The sequence below is a fragment of the Toxotes jaculatrix genome, chromosome 20 (genome assembly GCF_017976425.1).
Source record: "Toxotes jaculatrix isolate fToxJac2 chromosome 20, fToxJac2.pri, whole genome shotgun sequence".
Lineage (NCBI taxonomy): Eukaryota > Metazoa > Chordata > Actinopteri > Toxotidae > Toxotes > Toxotes jaculatrix.
In genome coordinates, this window is record NC_054413.1 from 14836485 (window position 1) to 14863894 (window position 27410).

A 27410-nucleotide genomic window follows, 5' to 3' on the forward strand; every position below is an offset into this window, starting at 1 on the left:
GCTAATGTTAGTGCCTTTAGTCACCTTTTCACATTACTTTGCTCCCAGGAAGAGATAAAAGGACACCTGTTTAACATGTTTGTGACTGCTTAATTAACAGCACAAACAGATCAGGTCTTATGATCAGTGCTTTGCTGATCAGTTTGAATCTTAATGTGAGACTTGATGACAGCTGATAGAGGTGCATACATCTGGCTTTGGGTTGAAAAATTGATTGGGCTGTTGAATTTGTGGGCACACAACTTCCACCTTTATCACTGCCTCAAATCACTGCTGGCTGCAATCAGACTGTGTCACAGGAGAGCTTTGCTGCATTCAGCTGCAACTCAAGTTTAACCCTGTGAGCCCGTACGTATCATATATGATACCCACATTTCTGGGACTCATTGCATCACCATCAAGCATAAACTTTGCATTTAACCCTTTTAGATGAACTCTTATGCTCGTATACTGACTCCTGGTAGACACTCCTCACTTTTCTAAATGTTTTGACATGTGTGATACAAACAAAAAATATACTTAGAATTTTTTTTTTTTTATTTTTTTTTTTTACATTTTGTCAAAGGGACAAATAAAGAGTTCATATTTGAAAAATTAGAATTTTCTGACCATTCTTTCATAGTTCAGGTCTCACAGGGTTAATGACGCTAGCCACTCTAGCCTCCAGAGACTCCATCTTGGATTTATATGAGATATATCCTACACAGTGATGTCATTAAAGGAGGGAGAACACATTCAGGGGTGTAGGGTGGTTAGGGTGTGGAGGAGGGCTGCTCTGGCTTTCATTTCCTAATAAATGAACTGGTTTATCTTTAACCAGAGTACAATTTATGAATGATATCTTGGTATAATCTTTGGATTACAGTACAAATATTACTTAATATTAGTAATTAATAAAGTACAAAATAGTGGAACGCAGTCTGTCAAAGTTTATTATTTACCCAAGGGCTAACTCAAGTTAAGGTCTGAGATCTGCTCGGTGACCAGTGTTTTTGAATTTGAGAAGAGAAATAATATCCTGCAGGAGACCCTCAAAAATAATAAACTTGATAGATTGGGGTTCTCCTCTTTTCCTGTTTTTTTCATATAGTACACAGTGATGAGATACTTATCTCAAATATCAAGTCATTTGAAGTTAGAGCAAACAGCATAAGAAGGACTTAAGGATATTTCTGGTGTCAAGCACACAAAATGTACTGTATAATCATTTTCCTGTCTTCAGGAAAGAAATATGTTTTATTCTGATATAAGAAAATCCATTTTTATCTTTTATCTTTCTGTACCAGTTGCTCCACTTCCTGTTTAAAAGTGAGACTTTGGTCCTACCAAATTCCCAGGTATATATAAGACTGGAGAATTTCAGTTTCAGTAGAGTTAAGTGTATGGATGACAGGGGGATGCAAACTGGAATTATGGTGCTGTAGATCAAAAAATCCTAGCTACAGAAAATCTTGCACACCACCCATCACTTGGACTTACTTTAAAAATGAACTTCAGCAGGCAAAATTTGTTCATTTGTTGGATTCTGTCCGAGAATAAAACACATTTTGTCTTGTCAGCATTCAGTACATGCTTGCAATTATGCAGCAATATCGTCTAAGGACATTTATGGCAGATTGTAAAAAATGTATTGCTTGAGTTGAATAGGAGTTAATAGACCCTCAGGAGGCTGAATGCCTGGGACTCCCTACCAGTCAGTGAGACCTGAAGAAGTGTTTCAGATGAGAGATGAAACATCTTCAAGAACGTCAAGCAAGTCCAGCTGCTTTCTTATATAACTTTAAAATACTATGATGTGACTGACAATAGAAGACAAACTAAATGCATACAAGATTGTGTCACCTGCATAAAAATGGATTTGTTATACTATGAAAGGACTAAAGATTACATATGCACATTGCAGAGTCAAATGCATTTACATCTTTTCAACATTTGTGTCTTAAACAAGGTAGATGGGATGGAGCAATCACATCACCCAAGATGCAAGAACTGACTCGGTGTAAATGGGGTCTAAGATGGACAGCAGTCAGATTTGTGATCCGAATAACAAACATGCATGTATTTGGCTAAGTATAAACCAAAGTGGAATCACACTGGCTTTTATTCAGACGATAGAAATTATTATTGTTTTTAAGCAATTAAACTAGATGCTTGCTGCCTTTGCTCTGGTCTGGCTTTTAATTTGAAACAGTTGCAGAAGAGGGTTAAGCATCATTATTGTAACTTACCATTCCTGGAAAAGTTCAAACAAGAACACAAGGAAATTATCTGAGATTCAGCCATTTACATCATATTTTAGCAGGAACAACTTCAGCACACTCAGTTTTATCTGTCTCTTGTGTATATTTATCAGTCATAGTCTTTCTTTTAGCCAGGGAGTTCTTCAGAAGCATGACTGATGAGGCTTACGTGGCTTGACCATCTATCTAGAGCAGGGGTCGGCAACCCGCAGCTCCAGAGCCGCATGTGGCTCTTTCATCCCCCTGCTCTGGCTCCCTAGGACTTAAATAATGAGTATTTAATTTAAGTGTATTTTTATTTTAGTTTGTTCATTTTTTAAAATGTAATTCTAAATTTGAGGATTACGGTGATCTTGTAACATCAAAATAAAACGTTTTTAATTTTTTGTCCTCATGTCAAAAGGGTTTTGTGGCTCCGGGTGTTTTCTTTTCTGTGGGAGGCGGTCCAAATGGCTCTTTGAGTATTTAAGGTTGCCGACCCCTGATCTAGAGTGACTGTAACCTAGATTCTGAGGACTGTGGCTGTTCCATAGCAGCCTAGGGGCTTTTATTGACCCCTGCCTTGGAAGGTAGAGGAAACTGTGCCTCTGTGGCCTCAATAGAATGCAATACTAGTCAAGAGGAAATTTTGACTGTCACAGATAAGCTGCTATTGGTTCTGATGTGAAATGCATAGTAATACTGAACACTTTGGTTTCCTGAAATGGTCTGCATTGTGTTTACAAGGTGTAGGTCATTTGTCAGTCTCTTCCAAAATAACCCACATCACTGTCCACTTACTAGCCACTTACTCACTTTTTCCAGAGCTTTCAAATAAATTTCTTCCTCAGTGGATGGAGTTGCTCAGCTGTCATGGAGATAGCTAATTTGTCATCACATAGTATGAAAATTAGGCACATCAAGTAACCAGTGCCCCTTTTCAAAGATGTGTCCCCTGACTCCTGGTCATTGACCATTTCCCAGTGGCAGAGTGGTGTGGTTTTGGTCTGGTGTTCACAAGGTGGGATTTGACCTGTGGAGGAACCTGAAATCTCCCACATGCTGGGCTGGGGCTGGGTTTGTCCTTGTATGAGTGTAATGGCATCAAGCCAGGATGAGAACAGAAAAAGGATGTGTTTTAAGTGTAAGGGTGTCAGACTGGGGTAACATTACCTTCTCATTTGTTGAGTATCTCGATGGCATCAGCTTGAAGGTATACCAGGCTGCAGCACACGAAAAATGAGCTCTCTTGACATCACTGTGTGTGAAGCTGCCGATCAGATTTATTTACTAAGTGCCAGAACGCTGTTCAAAATCATTCCAGCCACCTTTAACCCCTGGGTGTTCACAGACAGCCCATCTTCTGCTCCTTCTGTTCATTCAATCACTTGTCCAGGGTCCTTGCTGTTTCACTGATGTAGAGTTCCCCACAGCTGTCACATGTGATGTCTTGATGATGTCATACACCACTCCTGGGGGCAGATCCTGTCTTTAAGGGGTACCTGCTTCACCAATTTCAGTGCTCCTTGTCATAAACTGTGTGTGGAACTCAGCTGGAGGGACGGACAGCATTCTAAAAAAAAAAATTCCCTGATTTGTTATTTTGACTGTGGTGGAGAGCGCTGTCTAATCTACCGGTCCAAAATCTCCCATAGTGTACAATGTACAATTGCGTTGAGATCTGATAATTGTGAAAGCCATAGGACATAAAATCATTCAGTGACCACTCATATCCTATGGATGTTCATTTCTCAGGATGCTTGTTTTTCAGGTTTCTTCTTTGTCATGCGTCTGTACTTGGACAAGACTAGAGGCTAGGATAATTTAATGTTGACCAAATTTGTTTGTTAATATTGTATGCACCACAGAAACATGATATACCTTTATTATATTGTTTATCACCTAATTTTGAGGACCCATCTTGTAGAAGTGCTTTATCAAGTTATAACAAGCTAATTACTGATTACTAACAGTGCGTGTTAGAAACAGTAATTTTGGTAGGGTCCCACCTCATTTCACCTAGTGGGTTAATCTGGCCAGGGATCCCAGGATTTATAAAGGCTGAATGCAAGCCAAAAACAAAGAAGACAATCTTAATTAGGGCTTTAATGTTTCAGTAGACAATTTCAGTGTCACATGATGGTAACAATGCTATGCAGAGACTTTCACTTTCTGAAAAAAAAAAACCCTTTCTGAATGAACCTCCCAAGTCAAAACATTTCCTTGACATGAAAATGTTTTTATATGTGTGGGTATATATAGATATGTATCTTTGTAAGTTGAGTTGAAGTATTTTGATTTAATTTCTCCTCTCCTCCTCTACCTCATCTGCCCTCTTCACCAGTCAACCTGAATAAATCACTGTGGCACTATTTGAATGTTTATATGTGTGGGTATATATAGATATGTATCTTTGTAAGTTGAGTTGAAGTATTTTGATTTAATTTCTCCTCTCCTCCTCTACCTCATCTGCCCTCTTCACCAGTCAACCTGAATAAATCACTGTGGCACTATTTGAATGTGTGGCAGCTCTGTGGGTTTCAGCTCTGGGCCTCAGTACCCATTGTGACCATACGCACCGAAGGGCGCATGAGCACAGTCATATACATGCTTCGACGCATCGAGCTGTATTCTCCTACAAGACTTGATGCATCTGGGTGTTCACCCAGGTGGAAACATTCAGACCAGGCAAGGTCAGGAGGTTGTTGGTACAACTCCCAGTGAGGGCAACCTGTAAATTAAAGATTAATCCCTCAGTACACTGAGTATGAAATCAGCCAAGTGCTGGAAGCCCAACTCTGGGCTTAGAAGACACCAGGGCATGGGGCATATCCTGGAGACAAGCAGCCACAATAGTGTTTATCATGTCCTACTGAGAACACAATAAGCTTTAGCCAGCAGTGCCAATCCAGGCCTGCAGCCTGGATTGCTGTTGAAAAATGGCCCATGTGGCTCTGTTCCTGTTGCAAGTTTTTGGAAATGGCCTGCTGACAAAACTGCACCGGGGTTATTATCAATCTATAATCTACCACACCTACAATACGATGAGTAAAAGCACTGTTGTTGCTGCACCTCTGAACTCATCACGCTCATGCATATACTACATGCAGATTTCCGCTGGCAACTTGAAATTAGATTCTAGTTATGGCATTTAACAAGCCTTTCCTTTTTAGACTCAGCCAATTAGCACGTCACATCTTACTGAGTAAACTGTGATGGTTCTATTTCTATAGTGCTGTTGAATGAATATGCCTTTGTACAACATACTTTAGCTTTCAAACAGGCCCAAGTTCTCAATTTAAACTGAAACTCAAACTCAAAATTCACTGTTTCCTTCAGAAATCAATCTGTATTGAAACACTGAAATTATCAGTAGATTGATGTAGTACTACTGTATTAAAGATTACTATATCATTATCTATTCTTGGAATGATCTTGGGGATTGGGAGCACACCTGGTCGCTAAGACATATTTATGAAGTATATATTCAAATAATTACATTATGCCAATAATAATTATACTAATAACAATAACATAGGACTTTAGATTTTAGGAATGAGATGGCTTGTTTTTGGACACATTTTCTGGAGAGTGCAATGGGTGCTATTGTATTACCATATCAGAGTGCTTTTTTTCAGGATGTTGTAATTGTGAATGAAATATCATATTATTTATTCTTGGTAAGCTTTTTTCTGTATTCTTTTATTGGTCAGGGTTGTGTGCTTTCTTGAATACTGCTGAACTCCATAAGGTAAAATGACTCAATTTTCATGCCTACAAGAGCTGGGTGGTGTGTGTATATACAGTGTGTATGTTTATATAAAATGTTGTGGTTGATCGGTGATCAGGGTTGTTCTATGCTTTGGGGCGTTTTTTTTTGTTTTGTTTTTTTTGTTGTTGTTCTTTGTTTTGTTTTTTGTTTTTTTTCACAGTTTCCACACTTTATGCACAATTAATTTATTATTCATCAAAATGTTGACAAGCACATCCTCCCTCACAGAACGTCTGATCTGAAGTGTTAGGACTTAAAGTTTTCTTCTTCAAAGCAATGAGAGCCTTTCAGCTGTGTCATTAACCATTGTTTTCCTCATGTACACTTTAACTGACGCTTCAGTTGCTTCCACCTATTATATGTCAACTGACATTTGTACAAAATTTTTAACTGATAAAGTGAAGAAATTGATGGTGCCTTCATTTCAACTGACATTTCAACTGCAGCCATGTCTTCCACCTCTTAGATGTCAGTGACTTTTTTCTTTTACTCAACAGTTCATCTGCCATGCCAACTGAAATTTAAGCACCATTTCAACAGTATTAACATTATAGAGGGAGGTGGGCAGTGAGGTGGGCAATATAATATTCACTGTGCACTTCTGTAATTTGAGTCATTAGTCCACAATAACCCTAACTATCAAGTAAGTTACAGACTACCTGTTGTAGAGATGGGCATTCATTAGGGCAAAGACAAAAGAGAAAGACAAACACCTCCCCGGTGGGGTGCTGGAGAGTTGAAGGGGAGGTGCAGAGGGATATATGTGAGGGCACAATACTAACTGAGGCAAATTTGAGTCAAAAATTGTGCTTTTCTGAACCATAGCTAAGTCAAATCCTGGAATACAGAAACACATTGATATAATTTAGTGAGACTTAACACTTCCAGAGGATATTATTAACTTAGATCTTTCTTAGATTTCTTCAGTATCAGAGTAATCCATTAATAGTTGTCTGTACATCCATGGATACACTGCAAACAGACAAACAGTGCTTTGTGAAAAAGTAGGGTAAAATACAGGACTCAAAGGATAATACCAGTACCTACCTGCTGAAGCTTGCAATTATAAGAACACACTTGGTGAGTTTTTATCTTTTATGGGTGCTTGAGTGCAAAAAAAGTACATGTGAAAATATTTTAACTTTTTTGCATTGTTTCAAAATCTCCAAAGACTTTTTAAGATACTAAAACAGCTTGAAATGTTTAAGTGTCTAGTGTAATATGTTTTTCCCCCCTTTTATACCTGTTATTTGGCCTTTATTTTGTTTTCCTCTTATGTAACGGTGTTCTAATTTATCTTAGACACAGCAAAGTGTTACATAAAATGAAGATGTTATTAAGTTATGTAATTTTGGCAGTTTTGGAGCAGCAGAAGCTCAGCAGACAGGCAGTGGATGCAGTCTCCTCAGGCTGTGCTATGCCTGTCCACAGAATGAGATCAGCTCCTTTTTCATTATTATTTGTTGATTCAGAGCTGCATTGCTTTTTTGCCCCACTAACTCTGTCCTGTCCTGTCTTGGCTCGATGGAGAATAAAGATAGAAAAATAAACAGACTTTCACTCTCACAGTTACCTGTCAGTTTATAGGGTTTTGTTTTTTTGTTTTTTTTAAACAGTATGGTGCTCTCTCAGCGTCTGTTTAAGTTTTTGTTTTTTTCTACAGCTAATGCATTTTTCCTTTCCCTCTGATCAGGGTTCCCTGAGATTGTGGGATTCCTGGATGGAGTTGTGTTCTATCTAGGTATAGTTACACAGTTTGATACTGTCTTTCTAGAGGTCAGTGAATATCAGGTAATCTAAACAGATCACTTTGCATATACAATAAATACATGAAAAGCAAATTTATTAAAAAGGAAAAACTGAAATATTACATTGACATAAGTATTCACACCCTTTACTCAGTAAACCTAGAAAGGTGCTGACACCTGGATTTGCAGATTTTCTGCCATTCTTCTCTGCAGATCCTCTCAAGCTCTGTCAGACTGGATGGGGACTGTCTGTGAACAGCCATTTTCACATCTTTCCAGAAATGTTCAGTTGGGTTCAAGTTTAGGTTTTGGCTGGGCCACTGAAGTACATTCACAGAGTTATCTCTAAGCCACCCCTGCATTGTCTTGGCTGTGTGTTTGGGGTCATTGTCCAGTTGGAGGTAAACCTTCAGTCCAGTCTGTCTTTCACTGAGGAGAAGCTTCCATCTGGCCACTCTGCCATGAAGCCCAGATCAGTGGAGTAATGCAGTGATGGCTGTCCTTCTAGAAGCTTCTCCCATCTCCACACAGAATCTCTGGAGCTCAGCCAGAGTGACCACTCATTTTTTGGTCACCTCTCTTAACAAAGCCCTTCTCCCTTGATTGAATTCTATAAAGAGATCTCTCTTTTGACAAAGCAGCACTGTTTCGCACGAGTGGGACCCACTTTCTACTCAGCTAACTGACTGATTGGGGAATCCCGGGGCTGCTGGACATAAATATAAGAAGTACTTTCTTTGATCAGGTTAAGATGTGTGAATGTTGGTAGCTGGTCTGGACTCCCAGCAGCAGTAGCTGTCTCTGGTCTACCATAGTTGGATTGCTGTCAAGACACTGGCTCTGGTAATACTGAGCAATTTTGATCTTTGAGCTGCTGGTGTTACAGTAAATGTTGTACCGGTGGATGTCATTATGTGTGAGGTCACTGGTGGCTGCAGTCTGATGGAGAACAGTAGCTGGTGTAATGTGGCTGGCAAGCTGTGGAGCTCTTGGCAGCAAAGTGCAGCAGCTGTCACATATTGACATTGCACTGATTTTGGTTACAGACAAATACATGCCAGAAGGTTTAAAAGCTCATATGGATGCAAATTCTTCACAACTGAAGTGTCCAGTGGACATTTATTTTGCACATTTATTTTAATTTTATGTATTTATTACATAAAATCAAATTCAATTTTAAAATTCATAAAATTTAACTTGCTGTGTAGGTTGAAAAATGCAGACATGCCCTGCAACAGTACAAATCCTGACTACATTTGAGCTCAGATTTACAGGCATGTGACACTGTCTTTCCATGAGCTGGATGGGTCAGCAAAGCAGGAGATCAGTGTTCCTTTCTACCAACAGTCAGTAGCTGGCTTCTATTAAACTTGATGTGTGTGTGTGTGGGGTGTGTGTGTGTGTGTGTGCATGCGCGTGTGTTTGTGTGTTGCCAACAGTGACAACTCATACTCACAAATAAACCATTGATTAGCCCATGAAAATACTTTTTCCTCTCTCTGTTTTTCTGGTCTAGATTACCATAACAGAGACTGTACTGTTCCTGGTCCAGTACACATCCAAAGAGTTCGACCGGTCAGAGAAGACAGTGGCCACTGGGGACTGCTGTTACCTCAACCCACTGGTCCGCAGGACCTTCCGCTTCCTTGGTAAGTCTGAGGCTTATGTCTAGTTGTTACTATGTCTAAGTTGTTATGTCTAGTAGTTACTCTAGATTGGTGCTTTTTTTACTGCTCTGTGCTTTTAGACACACAATTGCTGTATTTTTGTGGATGGCTGCTCTCGCAGACACAACCACCCATTCACCTCTTAAAAACTATATGCAGATATGTGGAATATTTTTCAGTGTTTTTCAGACTGGTTTCCTCTCACAGTCCTAAGACATGCAGGCTACGTTCGGGTTTACTCGTGATCTTACTTGCCTTTTCTGGATCTTTTAACTGCATTTCATGATCTCACTGAATATAGGTGGCTTAGATATCATGGAGACTATGAACCCTGTTTCTGATTAGCTCAGGAATGAATATTTTGCAGCAGCACAAACCTGTATTCAGTGATAAACAAAGATTTCCCCCAAGTGGAAGATCATTTACTTTATTTATTTTATTAATTTATTGCTTCACTGGCACTTGCAACACAATTGGCTTCAATTCTTATTTATATCTGTTCTTAAGTGGTACATGTGTGGGATTTCAGACAGCTTGTCAAATCCATCAGTTGTCCCGTATTTAGAATTTTCTGCCACATTTTCTTGATCGCCTCCCATTTCAGTCATGGACTGTTTTGATTTTTTTTGCATTTTTGTCATATAATTTCATATCAGACTATTCCCTCTTCATCTCTGTCACAGTTCAACTCAGTGCTGTCACAGCTGTCACAGCTTTTTTTTGGGTCTCTGACACTGATTAATTTTGTGATGTGGTCATCTGATGACATCTGATGATTTCTAACAGCAGGACTTTAAGCTCTGTTTTTTTACTTTAGGGTTACATTTTTGTGAATGAAGCCTGCCCACAAATGGAGCGAAACAGATAACCATATAAAGCAATTCAGTGGCATCAAGCGACAGTGCCAGTGATTAAATCATCAATTAATGACGTGTATGGAGTTAAGAGGCTCTACTGAATAAAACTTGAAATAAAATAAGAATATATATCAGGCTCACAATGGTATGTTTGCCAGTTTCATACCTGAATTTTCCTGCCTGTCTTTTAAATTTTATTTTCTCATATACTGTATATTCTCATTCATGGCAGTAATGTTAATGTCAAACACATACAGTCCTGTGAGTTTGTGTGTTATCTGACTTGGCAAGCATGCTAGCTACACACAGATCTACCCATTCCACACAAATCCTACGTGAAGATGCCTGTGGATACAGCCATGAATGTCAGAAGATGTCGATAAACCATGACACTTTCCAAAAACACACATTTTCTCATATGCACCTGTATACACACCTTCCTGTAAGTCTATGCAGTAGCACGGACAGTATAGGTGCATACAAATATGCAAACATGCAAACATTGGAGCAGGTAAAACAGCAAAAGACACACACGCAGAGTGTCAGTCTGTCAAACACACACACTGAAGCACAACACTGGCTTCTTCTCATCCTCTCTTGTCCTTAAGTGGAAGCAACAGAAAAAGCTGCAGAAGAAGATTATTACCTAGATCCCTGAGGGGGAATCTACTTGGTGGCCTGGGTTTACCCTCACATTTATACATCCCACATGCCATTCATGCTGCTCATTAATGTTAACAGGCCTCTCATTCCAGGCTAAAGCTCCTTTCATCCATAAGAGACTGGAATTGGTTATCATGTATTATACATGGGTACAGTGTTATATCTGAATTAGGCTTATGTCTTAGTGTTAATTGATGTCAGTTTTAAAGAGCGTGACTTTTAGTTAAAGTCATATTTACCCTGCAAAGCAGAGGAAGGAGAATAGACAGCTTCAACTGCAGAGTTTCCTTTGTATCTTTGTGTTTCTTCAGTAGTGATAGAGCATCACAGTAAGAATCCTGTGTTCCCTGCTAGATGAAACATTCATTGAAGAAATATGTGGTAATCTAGTCTTGCTACATCAAAAGAAACAGGACTGTTTGTTTGTTCTTGACTGAAAAATTTAAGACATAACCAACGAAAATTTGTTTATTTTAAAGGGTGGCTGGGTTCATCCTTCAAGCCGGTGTTCTGACCACGTCTAAAAGCTAAAATGTTCTTGTCTGTTCAGAATGGCCACATTTCAAGGCAGGGCACAAATCATGTCTTCACAGAAAGAGAAAATTGCCAGGGAATTCACAGCATAAGCCTTGGATGGCCCTTGTTGTGACATCAGGAAGGGATAAGGAGGCGGGAACTTCAGATCCTCTGACAAACACTTTGGTTGAATCACACTTGAATCTGACTTTTAGAGACAGTATCAGAAGCTTGGAATAGAATACCCATCTGGTTAGGGCAGCTGATTTGGATTTGTCTCCTGAATGCCTCAATCCAAAAAATTTTCCAAGTGAATCTGTTTAGAAGTATACCCCCGGACAAAAGTATTTTAGTATTCTGAAAGTATTTTTAGAAAAGGCGCCATTGTACAATACCATTCCCATCTGGGGCACTTATTTCAACTCTGTTTGTTCTGCATGCAGTGTTTGAGAAATGCAGGCAGTTGTCTTTTTAATTTTAGCAGGGGGAATGGAGAAAAGTGCCTTTGCCCTTTAACTAAATGCTTACGGCTCACTGAAGCAAACTGCATAAGAGGTGCAGCATTTGCTTCTCTTTACCAACATCAGCTAATGGGTCTGTGGTGAGCTGTCAGTGCCTCTTTACAGCAGCATTAGCAACAGCAGTTATCCCAAATTACAAAACACTATTTAACATACACAATCTGGAAATCCAATTACATACAGTGTGTCCGCCTGTGTGTTTTATGGTGCATTTGATCCATGGCTATTGATAAATACTTCTGGCAGGCTTGCTGGCACAGTGAACAGCAGATGAATGAATCCAGTGGAGACTCTGCTGTGCACTGTTGGGCGACTCCTTGCGCTGCAGAGCTCTCCTGTGAGGCTGTGGGTTGTTGCTTGCCTGCCTCTCTCTGAGCTTTGGAGCCAGGAGTCCTGAGTTGATTTGACTTATATATGGAGGGATTTTTGTTTGTGTGGGATCAGAGGGCATAATTTCAAAAGTTTCAGGGCAAGAGGATGGTACAAAATGTAGTAATGGGCCTGCTTTGCAGGGCTCCAACTGCATCTGCTGATAAAGCAACACTGGAGCTGCCTGCTTCCCCAGTACAGCAGAGGACTGTTAAATTGAGGCTGGCAGTCTCAGTAATTCATGGGGAATATGATGTTTGTTTCTTCATGACTGATAAAGCAGAGAAAGTAGATGAAACAAGGTACAGTGAGTAAGGATTTTAAAAACATATGGTACATATAGAACAAAATGATCACAACACTGAATATGGATGGATGACAAATGAAAGGAAGTTTAACTCAAAATGTTGTATACTGGGGTATTTTGCACAATATCAAACTGATGCCTAACATTACAGAGGTGGGGTATAAGCAATATAAATGAGCAAAAGTTGAACCATTTGCTGGTTTCATCTTGTATAGTGAGTTGAAGATAAGTAATACAGCATCAGTGAGGCGACAATGCCACATGATGTTGAACCGAAATCATTTGTGTATCAGAACTGTTCTGTCACCTAGTTTGACAACTTCTTCAAGCTGTTCTACGTTGCTGACCAGTACGGCCACAGAGTAGTAAACACACTGACGTGAAAGAATTGTTGGTACCACACCAAGTAATGATCGGTCATGATCTGTCTGCTCCGCCAGGCCAAGTCACAGCTAGATTTTCATGTACAATCACCTAATGTGACGGTGACCATCAAAAAAATATTGGGCAGTCTAAAGATTTTTACATTAGTAAGTTGTTTTGCTCACTATACCTCACCAGCTTCAGTGCTCCTTGTAATAAACTGTGTGGAACTCAACTGGAGGGATGAACAGCATTCTTTCATTTATTCATTTTCTACCGCTTAATCCGTCAGGGTCACGGGGGAGCTGGAGCCTATCCCAGCTGACTATTGGCGAGAGGCGGGGTACACCCTGGACTGGTCGCCAGTCAATCCCAGGGCTGACACACAAAGACAGACAACCACATACGATTTGTTATTTGATAATGGTGGTGGAAAGTGTTAGCTAACATGTTGTTCCAAAATCTCCCATAGGTTCTCAGATGGGTTGAGATCTCGTGACAGTGAAGTCAAAAGCATATATTTCACATCATTTTATATTAAATTGAAAAAAGCCCTGTGCCCTGTATGGATGCATCTGATGTTACATTAAATTATTCATTTTATCAGGTTTTTACTTAAATTTGTCACCTGTCTATTAGGGTTGGGCGGTAATAAGGTAATAAGGTATACCGCGGGGTCTTAAAAATAGCAACGGTATCAGTTTCAATACTGTCAGTAAAAAAAAAAGTGCAAAGCACTTATAGAGGAGATAAGGATTAAGTATTAAACATAATTTACTTAGTGCCTTGTGTGGTTGAATTTTCAGTTTTACTTCAGTAGTTTAATATGTTTTACTTTTGGAGACGTTTGATAAAGTTTATGAACGTGACGTGTTGTTATTGTTTCAGTATTAGTGTTTGGTATTCAATTTCTGAATGGTGTAGGCACAAGCCAACAGTTTGGTGACACCGTCTAAACCTTGCATTCATAATTTTTAATTCAGGGTTTCCACTAGAAAAACTTGGCACCATACAACGTGACCGGCAGGTTTTCAATTTACCGGACAAATGTTTTTATTAAATGTTTGTATTATCTGAATTTACTGAGCTTAAAATTATAAATGATATGCAGGATATATAAGAATGATATCAAAGCATGTCAATTTAGAATCTTTTTATTGAAAAGTATAGGCTGTATCAAATAAAATACGTGCCGTCAATTGACTCCCATGCGTAACTTCTAAAATAGACATTGCACAAAGGTGCGCTCTTTTAACATGAATATAAAGAAAGTATTCTCAAATAAAACAATTTGCAAACAAAAAACACATCTGCACTGGCTCGTACCATTTTAATAATGCGGCGTGCTGGCAACTTGAAATAAAGAAAAGTCAGTTCACTATATGCGTTTTCAAATAGCCTATATATGCAATAAAAATTATATATGATATATATATTAACAAATTGAAAAAGATCCCTTGACATGTTTCAGGCTTTTTTAAAATGCATTTTGCTGCAGTGAATTATAGGCTACAGCAGCTGAAATCAAAAGTGTGCAGTATCTCTCCGCAACTTGCAATGCGCATTATCCCATAGACGCCGTCTTGATGCGGTTCTGCATAGAGAAATCTCTCTCTGCTGGCACACTGGAGACAGGGATCACGCAAGCTATCTTGGCCAGTTTAGCCCACTCAGGGTAGATTTTGCTGAAATCTCTAATGAGAAGTTCAAGCCTCCATAATCATGGAGAAGCAATGGCATCTTGTTGCGCACTTGTGGCATCTATGAGCGGGGCTGTAGCTGCAGCCGACTTGTCCTCACGTGTAATGTCTTTGATTCAAAATTCAAATTGTACTTGTAGGGAATATTTTCGCCTGACATCACCTGACCGGGGTAAAATGTGGAGGAGGTTTGATGGTATGAAAATTTCGCTAACGCCCAACTCTACTGTCTATAGTTTTCAAGTTATATGGGGCAGTTGATTAATTTTACTGACTCAGCCAAAACTACTCAAGAATTGTATTCACAGCTCACTAGCTTTGTTTTTAGCCACAGTCTGGCATTGTCACTATATTGATCCATGGTTGGTCAGTCCACCACTTTAGTTTGGACTAACGTATAGCAACATTAAATTTTGTACAGATTTACATGGTGTCCAAAAGATAAATCAAAACTACTTCTGTGATCCCCTGATTTTTCCGCTCATGTCACCAGCATATTAACATTTTGTGTTCAGAGAGAAATGTTTCAATAACTATTGGATTGATTGCCATGAAAGTGGGTATAGCCAATCGTGTTCCCTTGCAAAATGAAATGTATGAATTTTGTTTATCTCCTGACTTTTCCTCTAGCGCCATCTTCAGGTCAAAATTTTGATTTAGCCAATACTTATGTCTATATATCTGCACACAAATTAATAAACCACTAACTTCCCCAATTCACAAAAAGAACAGCACACAATCACTTCATTACACTTCTCAATGGGATGCACCTGGGACTTCCATGCAGAGAATGAGACAGTCCCAAATGGGACTAGGTCCCAAGTCTTTTTCAGCTTGGATCCTTCTGTCCTCAAGTACACATTTGACATGATATCTGATAGCCAGTGGGTGTTTCCCACACAAAGGAACACAGTGATGTAGAATGGATAGAGATCTGTACTTGCCAAGGATGCATTATATGGTGAGCTGAGTGACAAAATCATAGTGAGGATGACACATCACATCCATACAGATGGGGGAGCAGATGGGAAAATGAACAGCTGTGTGTTGTACGTGACATCGCCGCCCATCTCAAGCCATTTCTGCGTTTGCTTCCATGAGATGTTCATTCATTTTTCTCATGAGACCTATCCTACCCATGAACTACAGATGTGATACTTATCCTTAGAGCTCATGTGGACAAATTATTTTTCTTGATTCAAGATTCAAGGATTTATTTGTCACATGATCATATTTATCAATATATGCAATGAAATGCATGGGCGGCACACACAAGAGGATTTGATTGTTTATTTATACTACTAGTACTATTTATACTAATTTATTTCTACTCTATTTTGATATTTTATTATTTGATAATAATGGAGTCCGCTTGGCAATTCTGACTGCATGTCTCAGCGTATAGAATGTTGCCTTGCGTCAGGGAGAAGCTGCCACTCTTTCACCCAGAATGTCCTGCTGTGTTCTACAGCTGTCATGCACAAGCTGAACTGTTTCAAACACAGTTGCTCCCAGATCCTCCCTTTGTGTTTTGCTTTTGTTTTTTTGCTTTTTTCTGGCCTCTCTCCCTATCTTTGGTAATGTCAAGTGTACTATTGTCCACATGTGACACATTGTCCATGCGTATGTATTTCTTTGTGTGTTTGTGAGTGTGTGTACTCATGCATAATGTGTGCTTGCACATGCTTGTTGTCAGCATTTACATCTGGAGAGCAGCTCAGGATCATGTGGGCTTGGACGTATCGCAGATGTAGTCCCCTTTCGCTCAGGCCTGCTGTTGCTTTGAATAATGATTCACAGGGTCATGCTGTGTGTGAAAGAATAAATTTAGAGCACAGTCGAGGGTCGTGGTGCTCTCACACACTCAACTTCGGCAGTGTGTTTTTACCTTCATGCATTTTAAGGCTTTGCTTGTTGAACTTTAGATTTAGGAAGTTCATGCACAGCCCCTTCGTCAGTGACATTATGTAAAAGAGTTTATGTAATATAAATGTTTTAAAAGCTGTGAGGCTAGCCCCTGAGGCACACACAGCGCTGCTAGTTTACAGTTTTAAAGTGCACCAACACTATTGGTAAAGACCTTTTCTTTTCAGCAGCAGTTCCTCTGTATATGTCCTCACGAAAAACATTCTCAGGCATTTAGAAACTAGACATTTGGATAATAACATGACTGAGGAAAGAATTTGTATAATATTAATATTCACACCACTGGATGTTTTTCTCTGTTGAGATAGATGGATTAGGTGATCATAGGATCCTAAATTCTTTCTATGACTTTGCCAAAAGATATGCTAGGCTACACTTTGGACCCCAACCAATCACAGGTTGCTGTTTTTCACATTTTGCATGAAGTTGGTGTTAGGGAGGTGTCAGGGGCTCTTTGTGTTTCTTTCCTAGTCAGTAGAAAGAGGTTGAGTGTGGATGTGAACCGGAGATATATGTGTGCGGAGGGTGATTTCACACTCCAAGCCAGTATCCCTAGAAATTACGTCTCTACCTCACAATTTACACCCAGTGGCAACAAGTGCAAGAAGTAATATGTCCTTTATGCAGAGAGATGTAAAGTAAAAGTGTGGAGGTTGGGTTTTGGATGAAGTTTGCTTCTTGTTACAAACCTGAAATTAATATTCCACAATCTTTCCCTGACCTTAACCATGCCATTACTCCCATGAGGAGATTTTGTAGAAAGTGAGAATTATAAAAACATTACTCTTGGACATGAAACTTCAGTTGGTGCACCGGTGATGTCAAGGTGAGAGAAGGCAAAAAGAAAAAAGAAAAAAGAAAAATCACACATACCCACACAGCATCGTTGACTGTCACCATGACATTCAACATGGTATTTAAATAGCAATGGTCATGCCTAATGCTCAGCTTTGTTCCTGACACCTCACATCTGTCTGGTTTGGCCCTTGTCATTATGTAATGTAAATCTGGCATAAATTTTGTTCACTGTGAGTTAAGGCCACTGGAGTTAATGTATAAGTGGATTTTAAAGTGCAGCTGTGGTGAACCATTGCAGGGCACCTAAAAGTTTGGAGGCTGTCCATGGATTTTTGGGTTTTACGCCAAAGCATGTCACAGCCATTTGAATTCTTAATGTTTACATGATTCACCGGAGGCCCATGTTGCACACACACCACAGTTTGTGCAACCACTGGACCCGCAGGACAACTCACAGGATCTCATTTCACCAAGAGCTGTCCTCTATAATCAACCCTCAACAGTCCCAGGGAGCTGCCCAGCCTTCCTCTCTTGTTCCCACCTCTCAGCATTAGCGTTTTATAATCTATGTCAAACTCCTCTGTCAAGAACAGCATCTCCAGAGACTGCAGTTTTGCTGATGTTCAAATGTTTGCAGCTGCTGAATGCAGTGCAGCTCTTCTTTGACCGTCTGATTCCACTCAGCACAGAGACATCCCTCCCTGTTCCTCTGGTTGGGTTCGACCTCCCTCCCAAGGTTGCTCTGCATCATAAGCACTTTTTGAAAATGTTCTGTGTCTTTCAAAATCATAATCCTCAGCCTCCACAGTGTTTTTCTCCATCCTCCATATTGCACTCTCATTCCTGCTGCTATTAATAGTTTGAATTTGTGATTGTGGTCATTTTTCCCCATTATGTGTTAATCCATATCGTGCTTCAGTTAATTCCACACAAACAAAACTTTAATCACATCTCTTCCTGAGCAAGAACTTCACATTAAATTTGAACTTTAGCAGGAATTAATCAGTTAATAGAAAAATATTCTTGTCAAATGATTAGGCATCTAAAGTCTAATCTGGGACCTGTTCTTTTCACATGTATCAGGAATCAATCATGATCATGAACAAACACACCCCCAGGTACATTAAGCAGTTAGTCACTTTCCTTCTCTTTCTTTAGAATCACATTCAGTAGATCCTTAAAGAATTGTTGACTAATAGATTACATTTTCCGGTCTTGATAAAGTGTTGCGTCATTAGCAGTGGGCATGATGTACAAAACAAGTCCTCCAAACTTAAACAACCTCATAGGTCACTACTCCTTACCCTCTGAGATAACCCTTGCAGGGAACCAGGGGCAGGCTCATGCTAGTACTAGCTTGCTTTCCAAAACTGAAGTGGTATTATTCATTTCTACACTGACCACTTTATATTTACCTGGTGACTGAGGCATTTCCTCCCACTGAAGCAGAACAGCTGTTTTGCACATTTAGTGGGTGGTGTTCCTCTCTGCACTTTCCTAACTGTTGCCAGTGCAAAAGAATTGTGCGCTGATTCGTTCATATCAGTACTGCAAGGCGAAGTGCTATAATGATGCCCATTGGCGAAGCTTATCAGCAGTTTATACTGTAAACAGGAAAAGGGCTGTTCTCACAATGGTGCAGCTGTAAGAACACATACTGGCACACTACAAAAGAGAGCAGTGAAGACAGTAAAATGAACATAAATTAGAAAAAACACTGTTAGGACTGTTAATTTATATTTCATGAACATTATGGCAGATCTTTCCACTCATTGTGCATTGTGTTTGTAATATGGCACATGCAAGCACAAAACAAACACAATCCAAGCACTGAAAGTATACTTATATCTCTCACACGTTTGGTTTAGTTGGTCTAGGCCAGGAACAAAAATGATCCATTGGGGTCTGGTTTGTCTTGGATCACTTTTGTCACTTACCAAATGATACAGGACACATGATACTGTTAAAGTATGAAATAAAAAAAAGTAAAAGTAAATAAAAAGTAAAACAAAGGACCAAGCTAGCAAAAGATATGTGGGGTGACAGCTCACCATCTGCCTCATGTAACCGTATCACTCAGTCTGTATCAATGGCTGGTCCATCCTTTGTTGACAAGTTGCTCAGAGTTTAAATATAAGCATAAGGAAAAAAAATAGGTAAGACAGATTTCATGGAAGAGACACTTGTACCTTCTGTTTTTTCCCAGCTTGTCTGTTTGTTCTTTGTAACCTTTATTTTAATGATTTTAATGATAATTTGATGACTGTATTTTCGATAAATGAGCAATTGTACAGGAACTCCTGGGCCCGTTTCCTGGTAAAGGTGCTTCAGTCTGGAGTAGGGTTGAATGCCAACAATAGAGAAGGTGTGTTCAATGTGTCCTGCAATTCACATTTTTACTTCATACAATACAATATTATATGCCAGTCTACAACCTGGATTTGTCTGTAGTCAATGTTGATAAAAGAGCATGATGATGATCATGTATTTTGTTCATGCTAGAGAGGCTGTCTGAATCCAATCCAAACCTTCCTCATTCCTGCCTCAACAGTTCAAATGACAAATATACCCACTCAGCATTAATTTTATTTTAATCACTATAGAAAATATTATAGGAAACATTCTAACTTGTGATACTTCAAACAAAATATGTAATTGGTGAGAGGTGGCAGAGAACAATGGGGAATAACACACACACACAAAAAAAAAATCAGCCTACCTGTGACACACCTCAGCCACCCGGGGGTGGGGGAAGCTAAAGAACCATCAGCTATTTCCCATAACTCTTAAGAGCAACATCTCTCTGTGGAATCTTCTCCACATCTATTGAACGATGCTCTGCTCTATGATTTGGAGATCAAAGAGAGAGAACAGTTTGTCTAGGGCACCAAAACATCCAGGGCTTTCACTTCTGTTAATGAGCAGTGGAAACCAACACACAGGTGAACAGACACACAAACAATCCTGGAATTCTTCCCAAAACAAAGGGAAGAAAAAGGGAAGGCTTTGGCAAGAAGTCAGAGGAAATACGAGGATCTCTGTTGTTGGTATTCAGCCCTATTACAGACTGAAAATCAATTATTAAATCAACACACCTGATCAGTTCTCTCTATCTTGATTAAAATCCTACTTTGCAAATATTAACCGATTTCACTGCCGGTTTTGTGTAGTGAATACTAACTGATCTATCTTCGTGGTCACAAGGAAAACAATCCAAATTCAGTCTTTTTCAGATGAATACATTTAACTGCCATAGAAATCCATGCTTAAACACTGTCTTGTCCTGTGACATTGAGCTTAGTATCATCTTCATATTCGACACTGACCAGTGTTCAGAGGTCTCTTCCTGTGACTTGTGCATGTTAAAGTGTTTGTGAGCAGAGGGGGAGCCTGGAAAACTGTGATAACTTTGAGACTGACTAGGTTGTGCATCATGCTGCAGCACTGTAGAGAGACTGGCAACAGATCAAAGAAGAGGTGCAGTGCTTCAACCCTGCTCATCCTCCAACACACACACACACACGCACACAGACCTGCAAAGATATACTTTATAAGACAGGAGGAACAGAAGGATCACACACACCCTATAAGCATGTGTAGACTACAGAGCACATACACATGCATGGCAAAACAGTAGCTCTGCAGCAGATTATGGCATTGTTTGAAGCAGGCAAACTGAATTAGATTTATGCCCTAATAAGCAATTTTTGGTTGTCCTGTTCTGTGTTCCCAAAGCTGAATGGGATGGGTGTTAGGGGGTTAACTAGTGAGTGTAAGTCATCCAGAAAACACGGAGTGCCCACACTTACATGTTCGTATCGGTGAAAGTGGGACAGTGTCGGAACGCTGAGCTATGCTCGGCGAGTGAGTCACACGACGCTTGACAAAATCTATTTGATGCTTGTTAAGAAATGGACCTGTCAGCATCTGGAGCCACGTACTGCTCCTCTGTCTGGCTGATGAGGAATGAGAAAGGAAAAGCAAAGGCTTAGACAGTGACATTTAAAACAAGAACTTGTGTGAAAGAAGAAGAAAGACATGCCTTGCTCAATGGCCGTGACGCCTTGCTGCCTGCTTTCATGAGCTTCCAGCTTCAAAGCCTGGGCTGAATTAGTTTGCAGCAGCACAAACACTTGACAGTACCTGGAAAAGCTACTATTGTTGCCCAAGCAAATAATGCATCTTGGAAGTGTGTGTGTTTTTGTGGCATGGTGAACTCCTCTCTGTGTGTGTGTGTGTGTGTGTGTGTGTGTGTGTGTGTGTGTGTGTATGTGTGTGTGTGTGTGTGTGTGTGTGTGTGTGTGTGTGTGTGTGTGTGTGTGTGTGTGAGAGAGAGAGAGAGTTGTCTGACTAAGCACCTGTTTGGTAATTTAGTGTGACAGAGGGCCGGGCTCTCGTAGGAGGGAAGCAATTATTTCTATTAAAGCCCTTCAATCACTGAGACGTAAAGCCTGGCTGGTTTGGTTAAGAGCAGTATGAATTCATGGATGGTGACACCCAGGTGACTGTTAAACAATGTGTGTGTGTGTGTTTGGTATTAGTGAGCAGCAAGGGATTGTTTTCATGGTACTGAAGTGTCCATGTAGACAGCGGGCCTGTCTTAAGCAGCGTCACACAGTGTGAGGAACAACGGGTCTCTGCTGTGGGATAGATAGGCTTCTTCTAGAGTTAGAGGGAATTATTCACACTGAAGATACAAGTAGGTTGAATGAATTATGTCCCACCCTTGTTGCTTTATGAAGCACTTTGCCAATATCTCAGCACAATGTGTCTTTTTTAGGAGATTAAGGAGAGGGGAGGCAGCAGAGCTGCAGAGAGGGGTTACACTGAATCTTTGTTTCTGCACAAAATGGATCATGTAAAACCCAATCCATCATTTTGTGGGATAAGAAAATAAGTGCCTCATCTGCATTATTGTTAATATGCATGTAGAACTTTAGAAAAGTTAATAAGAAAAAGAAAATGAGGCTGAATAAAACAAAATAGCATGGGAGTTAACTGGTGGTAATGGCCGATAACACCACTGTGATATGTGTTCACCACTGTGCTGGGTGTGATAATCCTGATGTGGGTGTGTTGTGAGTATTCTCTTCTCTGTAGTATGTCGAGGCTTTGGGATGCACAGACATGTAATCTATATAGAGTTATGTCAAGCAGTGAGAGTTTGCTGCATTCGCCTTCCATGTTCCCAATGTAAACATGACAGCAGGTGAGGTGTTGAGGTCAGTGGCAGCAAGCAAGGAGAACAAGGATGACTCTCATAGACTCGCACAGCTATTTCACACCTTTGTCTGTTTATAATGACTTGCCGTTTGACAAAGGCAACTACAGAAACCACTGAATGAATGAATAATACAAGTTGAATGCAGCAAGTAACCAGGGCAGTCGAGTTGTATGCAGGCTGCATCTAACAATTATTTTCAGTATTGATTTACCTGTTGATTGTTTTCTCATTTGTATGTAATCAACTAATTCATTACTTTACTAACTGTTGCAACTGTAAGTTGCTCCCTGCTGCCATTCATTCAAAGTACACAACACACCAGAGATATTATTGGAAAATTTGCATTTCTGGATTGGCTTACATTATAATATAAATTATAAAATAGAAAAATAAAACACATCTCTTGCTGCCTTTTTGAAATTTGTGTGGCATAATCAATGAGAATTTGAGACATTTGTTGTTTTTATTCACATAGAATTGGATTTGATTGCATAAACCACTTGCTAAAATAAGACACTAAGACATTGTATGGGTTTTCCTTAACTTATGTCATTGTTGCAATTATTTAAATCATTTTATCTTGTTTATATCTTAAGTTCTGGTTCTTATTTTTATTCTTGCTTTTATTATTTGCTTTCTTTGTAAAGTACTTGCCTTTGGGTTGTTTTTAGTTTTGAATTTATTTCCTCCGTGCCAGCAAAGCACAATGCACAAGCACTGACGTCGGTGCAGTTGTTCTGAATAGCCACAGACCATGTAATGTTTTTTTTTTTTTTTTTAATATTGGGGTAACAGTGCACATTTTCAGACAGTCTGTCCTTGAAGGCATTCATAATGTTGTGCTCAGGTTATTAGCATGTTGTTGTTGTCATCACTATTTTTAATTATCTCCATCTTTTCAGTCTTAATACCACCAACTTTGCTGTTGATGGCTCTGCCTACCATATGTCCACTTCTCCACTTCTTCCCATCATCTTCATTGTCTTCTCCTTTGTTCCCAGGAGTCTACACCTTTGGCCTCTTCACCGTTGACATCTTTGTCAACGCAGGCCAGGTAGTGACAGGAAACCTTGCTCCCTACTTCCTGACAGTCTGTAAGCCAAACTACACGGCACTGGGGTGCCAGCAGGCTCTGCGCTACATCAGCCACCAGGAGGCCTGCACAGGAAACCAGGATGACATCATGCGGGCCCGTAAAACCTTCCCATCCAAGGAGGCTGCACTCAGTGTCTACGCTGCTCTCTACCTGGCTGTGAGTTACTTTTCCTACATTTACTGCTCTTTTTATCGATACTGTGGGTCAGACTAATAGAATTCATATTCATTATGGTTTATTGAAAACTAAAACATTATGAGTTCACATTTTTAAAGTTTGAATATCTCTTATATATGCTGTACTTATAGGTATAAGGGAACAAGTAATTAGGGAATAAGGGGGTAAAAATCTACTGTCTACTGCTAAGGAGTACCTGTTCTCATCAAATGTACCAGGAAAAAATAAATAAATACATAAAATATAAGTCCTTTGAATTCCTCCCAAATGGCAGCTTGTTACTCAGCAGGTCATACTGCTTATTATTAGAATATGTACCTGTTAGTTGAAAAATACCCACGGATTATTACCCATTTCTAATTCTATTTTCTTTTCCTATTCCTATCATTTTTGCTTATACCCACTTGTATGTATCGGTAAATTGGGAGGACAGTATTTCCATTAAAATATAAATATACTGTTACAATTACACAAGCAAACCCAAAAGCAGTGAGAAGATTTATGGATGGTTAGAAGGGAAAGGATGAGCGTTGACTGTCCTGGCAGAAGGAGGCAGGGAGCTGGGAGAAGATGGTGGCTGAATGGCAGACTGGTGGGCAAGGTGGCAAGCTGGGAAGCAGGCAGAGAGGGGCAGGGTGTTGAGAGAAGCTGGAGGCTGACGGAGCAGGGCTTTACCTTGCATATAGAATTACTCATCAATCCAAATAATCCCACTGTGCTAGAAAACTTCTGTTTTTTAAGCTTTGTGGCTATATAACATAAAATACCATGATATGGAGAAAACAACAAGACAGATCGCTGCTTTGCAGCACCAACTAGAGCAAATGAATGTATACATATAAAAAATAGAAAGAAACCAGTCTCATTTCCAGTTTTCCCAGCAGAATCCTTGTTCCTTCTCAGATTCTATAAGAGCTCCATCAAGGAGCAAAGCTTATTTTGTCAATCCAACATTATATCTCAGCTCTTTAATTTAAGTATCTGACTTTCAGTGTCGTTGCATTCTTTCGTTCTTTTTGCACAGTGAGTTGCAAATTATTGAAAAGCTAAAAATAAATAAATAAACAAATCATCCTCTTTAGTGGCCAGAAGTCCAATATGTTTAACCCACAGAGACCAGAGCAGCAGACGATTCCGGCCCTGTCATTTACTGTGGATTTATCCTTTAAACACAGCACACAAATCAAACATTTCCAGAAGGGTTCTGATTCTAGCTGATGGTCTGATTGCTTTGATTTTCTGTGTCAGAGAGTCACCGTCTGCCTGCGTGCCCATGAGCGATAGATGCATAGAGTTGGACCATCAGTGACTCCCTGCACGATGGGAAGAGCAGATTGCCTCTTTTATCTAGGTCATTTAGCAAAGACCATTGTGTGTGTACAGCTCTGCGTTTAGGGCATACATGCAGTCTGTACACACAGAGCAAGGGCACATACCCACACACACACACACAACCCTACAGCTTTGAGGAGATGGTGATTACCCCTCTTCATACTCTCATTGTCTCGGTCATTACACCAATGACAGGGCCAAACACAGCCATGCAACATCTGCTGAACCCAAGGATTTATCAAAATGAGGCTGTAATTACTTATTACTGTTACATTATTCAAATGGTAATGTAACAGTAAGAGACTACAACTACCTATCGTAATGTTTTGGCCTGAATGTAGACTGTGTCACTTTTTAGCTGCAACCAAAAGCAATTATGAAGGATTTGGCCCCAAAAATGTCCCTGTACAACAGTCATATTTTATGAACAACCTAACTCTTGTTATTTTATCTTTGTGAATCATTCCCACTGGTTATAAAAATATTTTACTGTCCTGAAGCAAGCATGAGATCACATCATATGTTACTACACGTTTGAAACACACTGATATGAGACTGATATATATATATATATATATATATATATATATATATATATATATATTTTGTTTCTCATTCTCAAAAAGACAATGAATAAATGTATTTCCCAAAATGTTGCTCTGCTCCTTTAAACACTGTTGGATTTACCACGTGAAGCATAGGTGTGGAAGCATGTTGGCTTCCACCAAAACCTCTTTTAAACAGTTGTATGTTGTGAGTGTGGATACTAGTGGTACAACCATGGAGAGAGGGTGTGCATGTCAATTCTTGTTGTCGGGTATTGATTATACAGTGTGGCTTCTATAGACTGACAGAGGCAGACTGTGTGATGACTGCATGATGGGACTGTGTTTATATTTAGGCATTCTATCCAGCTGTGTGAGTCTCAGCTTGTTTTGTAGTCCCCCAGCTTCTGTTTGTTCGTTGCCATGGTATTTCTACTTAGTGTGGGTGGTGCTGTGCTGTACTGTGACATAATTTCTTTACATTTTCCTTTTAAGTTTAATTTTTTTTAAGGCTTGTCTGTTCAGCTATGTTGGCTATCACTTCTCAGCTCTTCCTCTGCTTATTCAAATGAAAGATTCCAGAAACATGCCCTCCTGTGCACCTTAGGAAAGATGAGACAGTCGTGAATGCATGTAACACCATGCCATTTATAAACATTTGCAGTTATAGAAAAAACAAACATTCACAGGGTCCGTCGTGCATACAGTAAATGCTCTCTGTGCCTGTGTAATATTGTAGGCAAAGTTAGCCATCATGATCTCTACAGTACACTTCTGCATCACAAGCTAAGCAGCAGTCCTGCCTTGCTCAGTGTTCTCACCTAATTTGCAAACTTTGCATAAAAACATATTAAACTTTAATGCCAAAAAGTACAAATGTTATTACATTCAATTTACTCTGAAGTAACTTAACATCCCCTGAAGTCCAGGGCAAAAAGAGGAGGTAATGCTCCCAGAAAAAAAGCACTTGCAGTTTGTAAAAATAAAACAACTAAATGTAGGTCTTGTTAAAACTCCTTTTGTTGGAAGGCATGCAAATTTTGCTTGGAAATATATTTACTTACACAAAAGTATATTTGTAACACTTTAAAGAACATTGGAAAAGTACAATATATAAGTCCAGAAATGTTATCCTGTACCCTTGACAATACCTTCACATAGGATTTTTTAAGAATTAATAACACCATGTTCATAATGACGCACCTCACACACAATAATACACATACCTTCCTGTTGACTCCTGTTGACTCCCTGCACACAAAAAAATGGTATAAAAATAAGTTACTGACGTTACTGATATGTTATCATAAAAAATACATTGCACCCATCATGTCAGATTTGGATCATTTTGATTGGATGTGATGCAGTCTGAAATAAAAGGTTAATATCTGGCTGAGAAACTGAGCAAAGCCTACAGTAAAATATCTCTTTGGAATTTCGCTTTAAATTAGCATAAATATATTAACACAGCAGCCAGCGCTTGTTCCACAGCACAGTGGTTGGGTGTATCTGTCTGAGCAGGTCCCCCTCAGTAATACCACAGGACACCATTTGAACTTGGCAAGACAGAGAGATTGATGTCTGACACGTCACTGAGTGGAGGACGAGCT

At 39.6% G+C, this 27410-nt stretch overlaps 1 protein-coding gene across 1 annotated transcript in view; it reads left to right on the forward strand.

Moving 5' to 3' along the window:
* LOC121200313 (phospholipid phosphatase-related protein type 5-like) overlaps positions 1–27410 on the forward strand; it is a 67162-nt gene that overhangs the window by 14949 nt on the left and 24803 nt on the right. Inside the window, exons 2-3 of the mRNA XM_041065533.1 lie at positions 9256–9388; positions 23652–23902. Coding sequence (XP_040921467.1) covers positions 9256–9388; positions 23652–23902 — 384 coding nt within the window. The remainder of the gene's footprint in view (positions 1–9255; positions 9389–23651; positions 23903–27410) is intronic.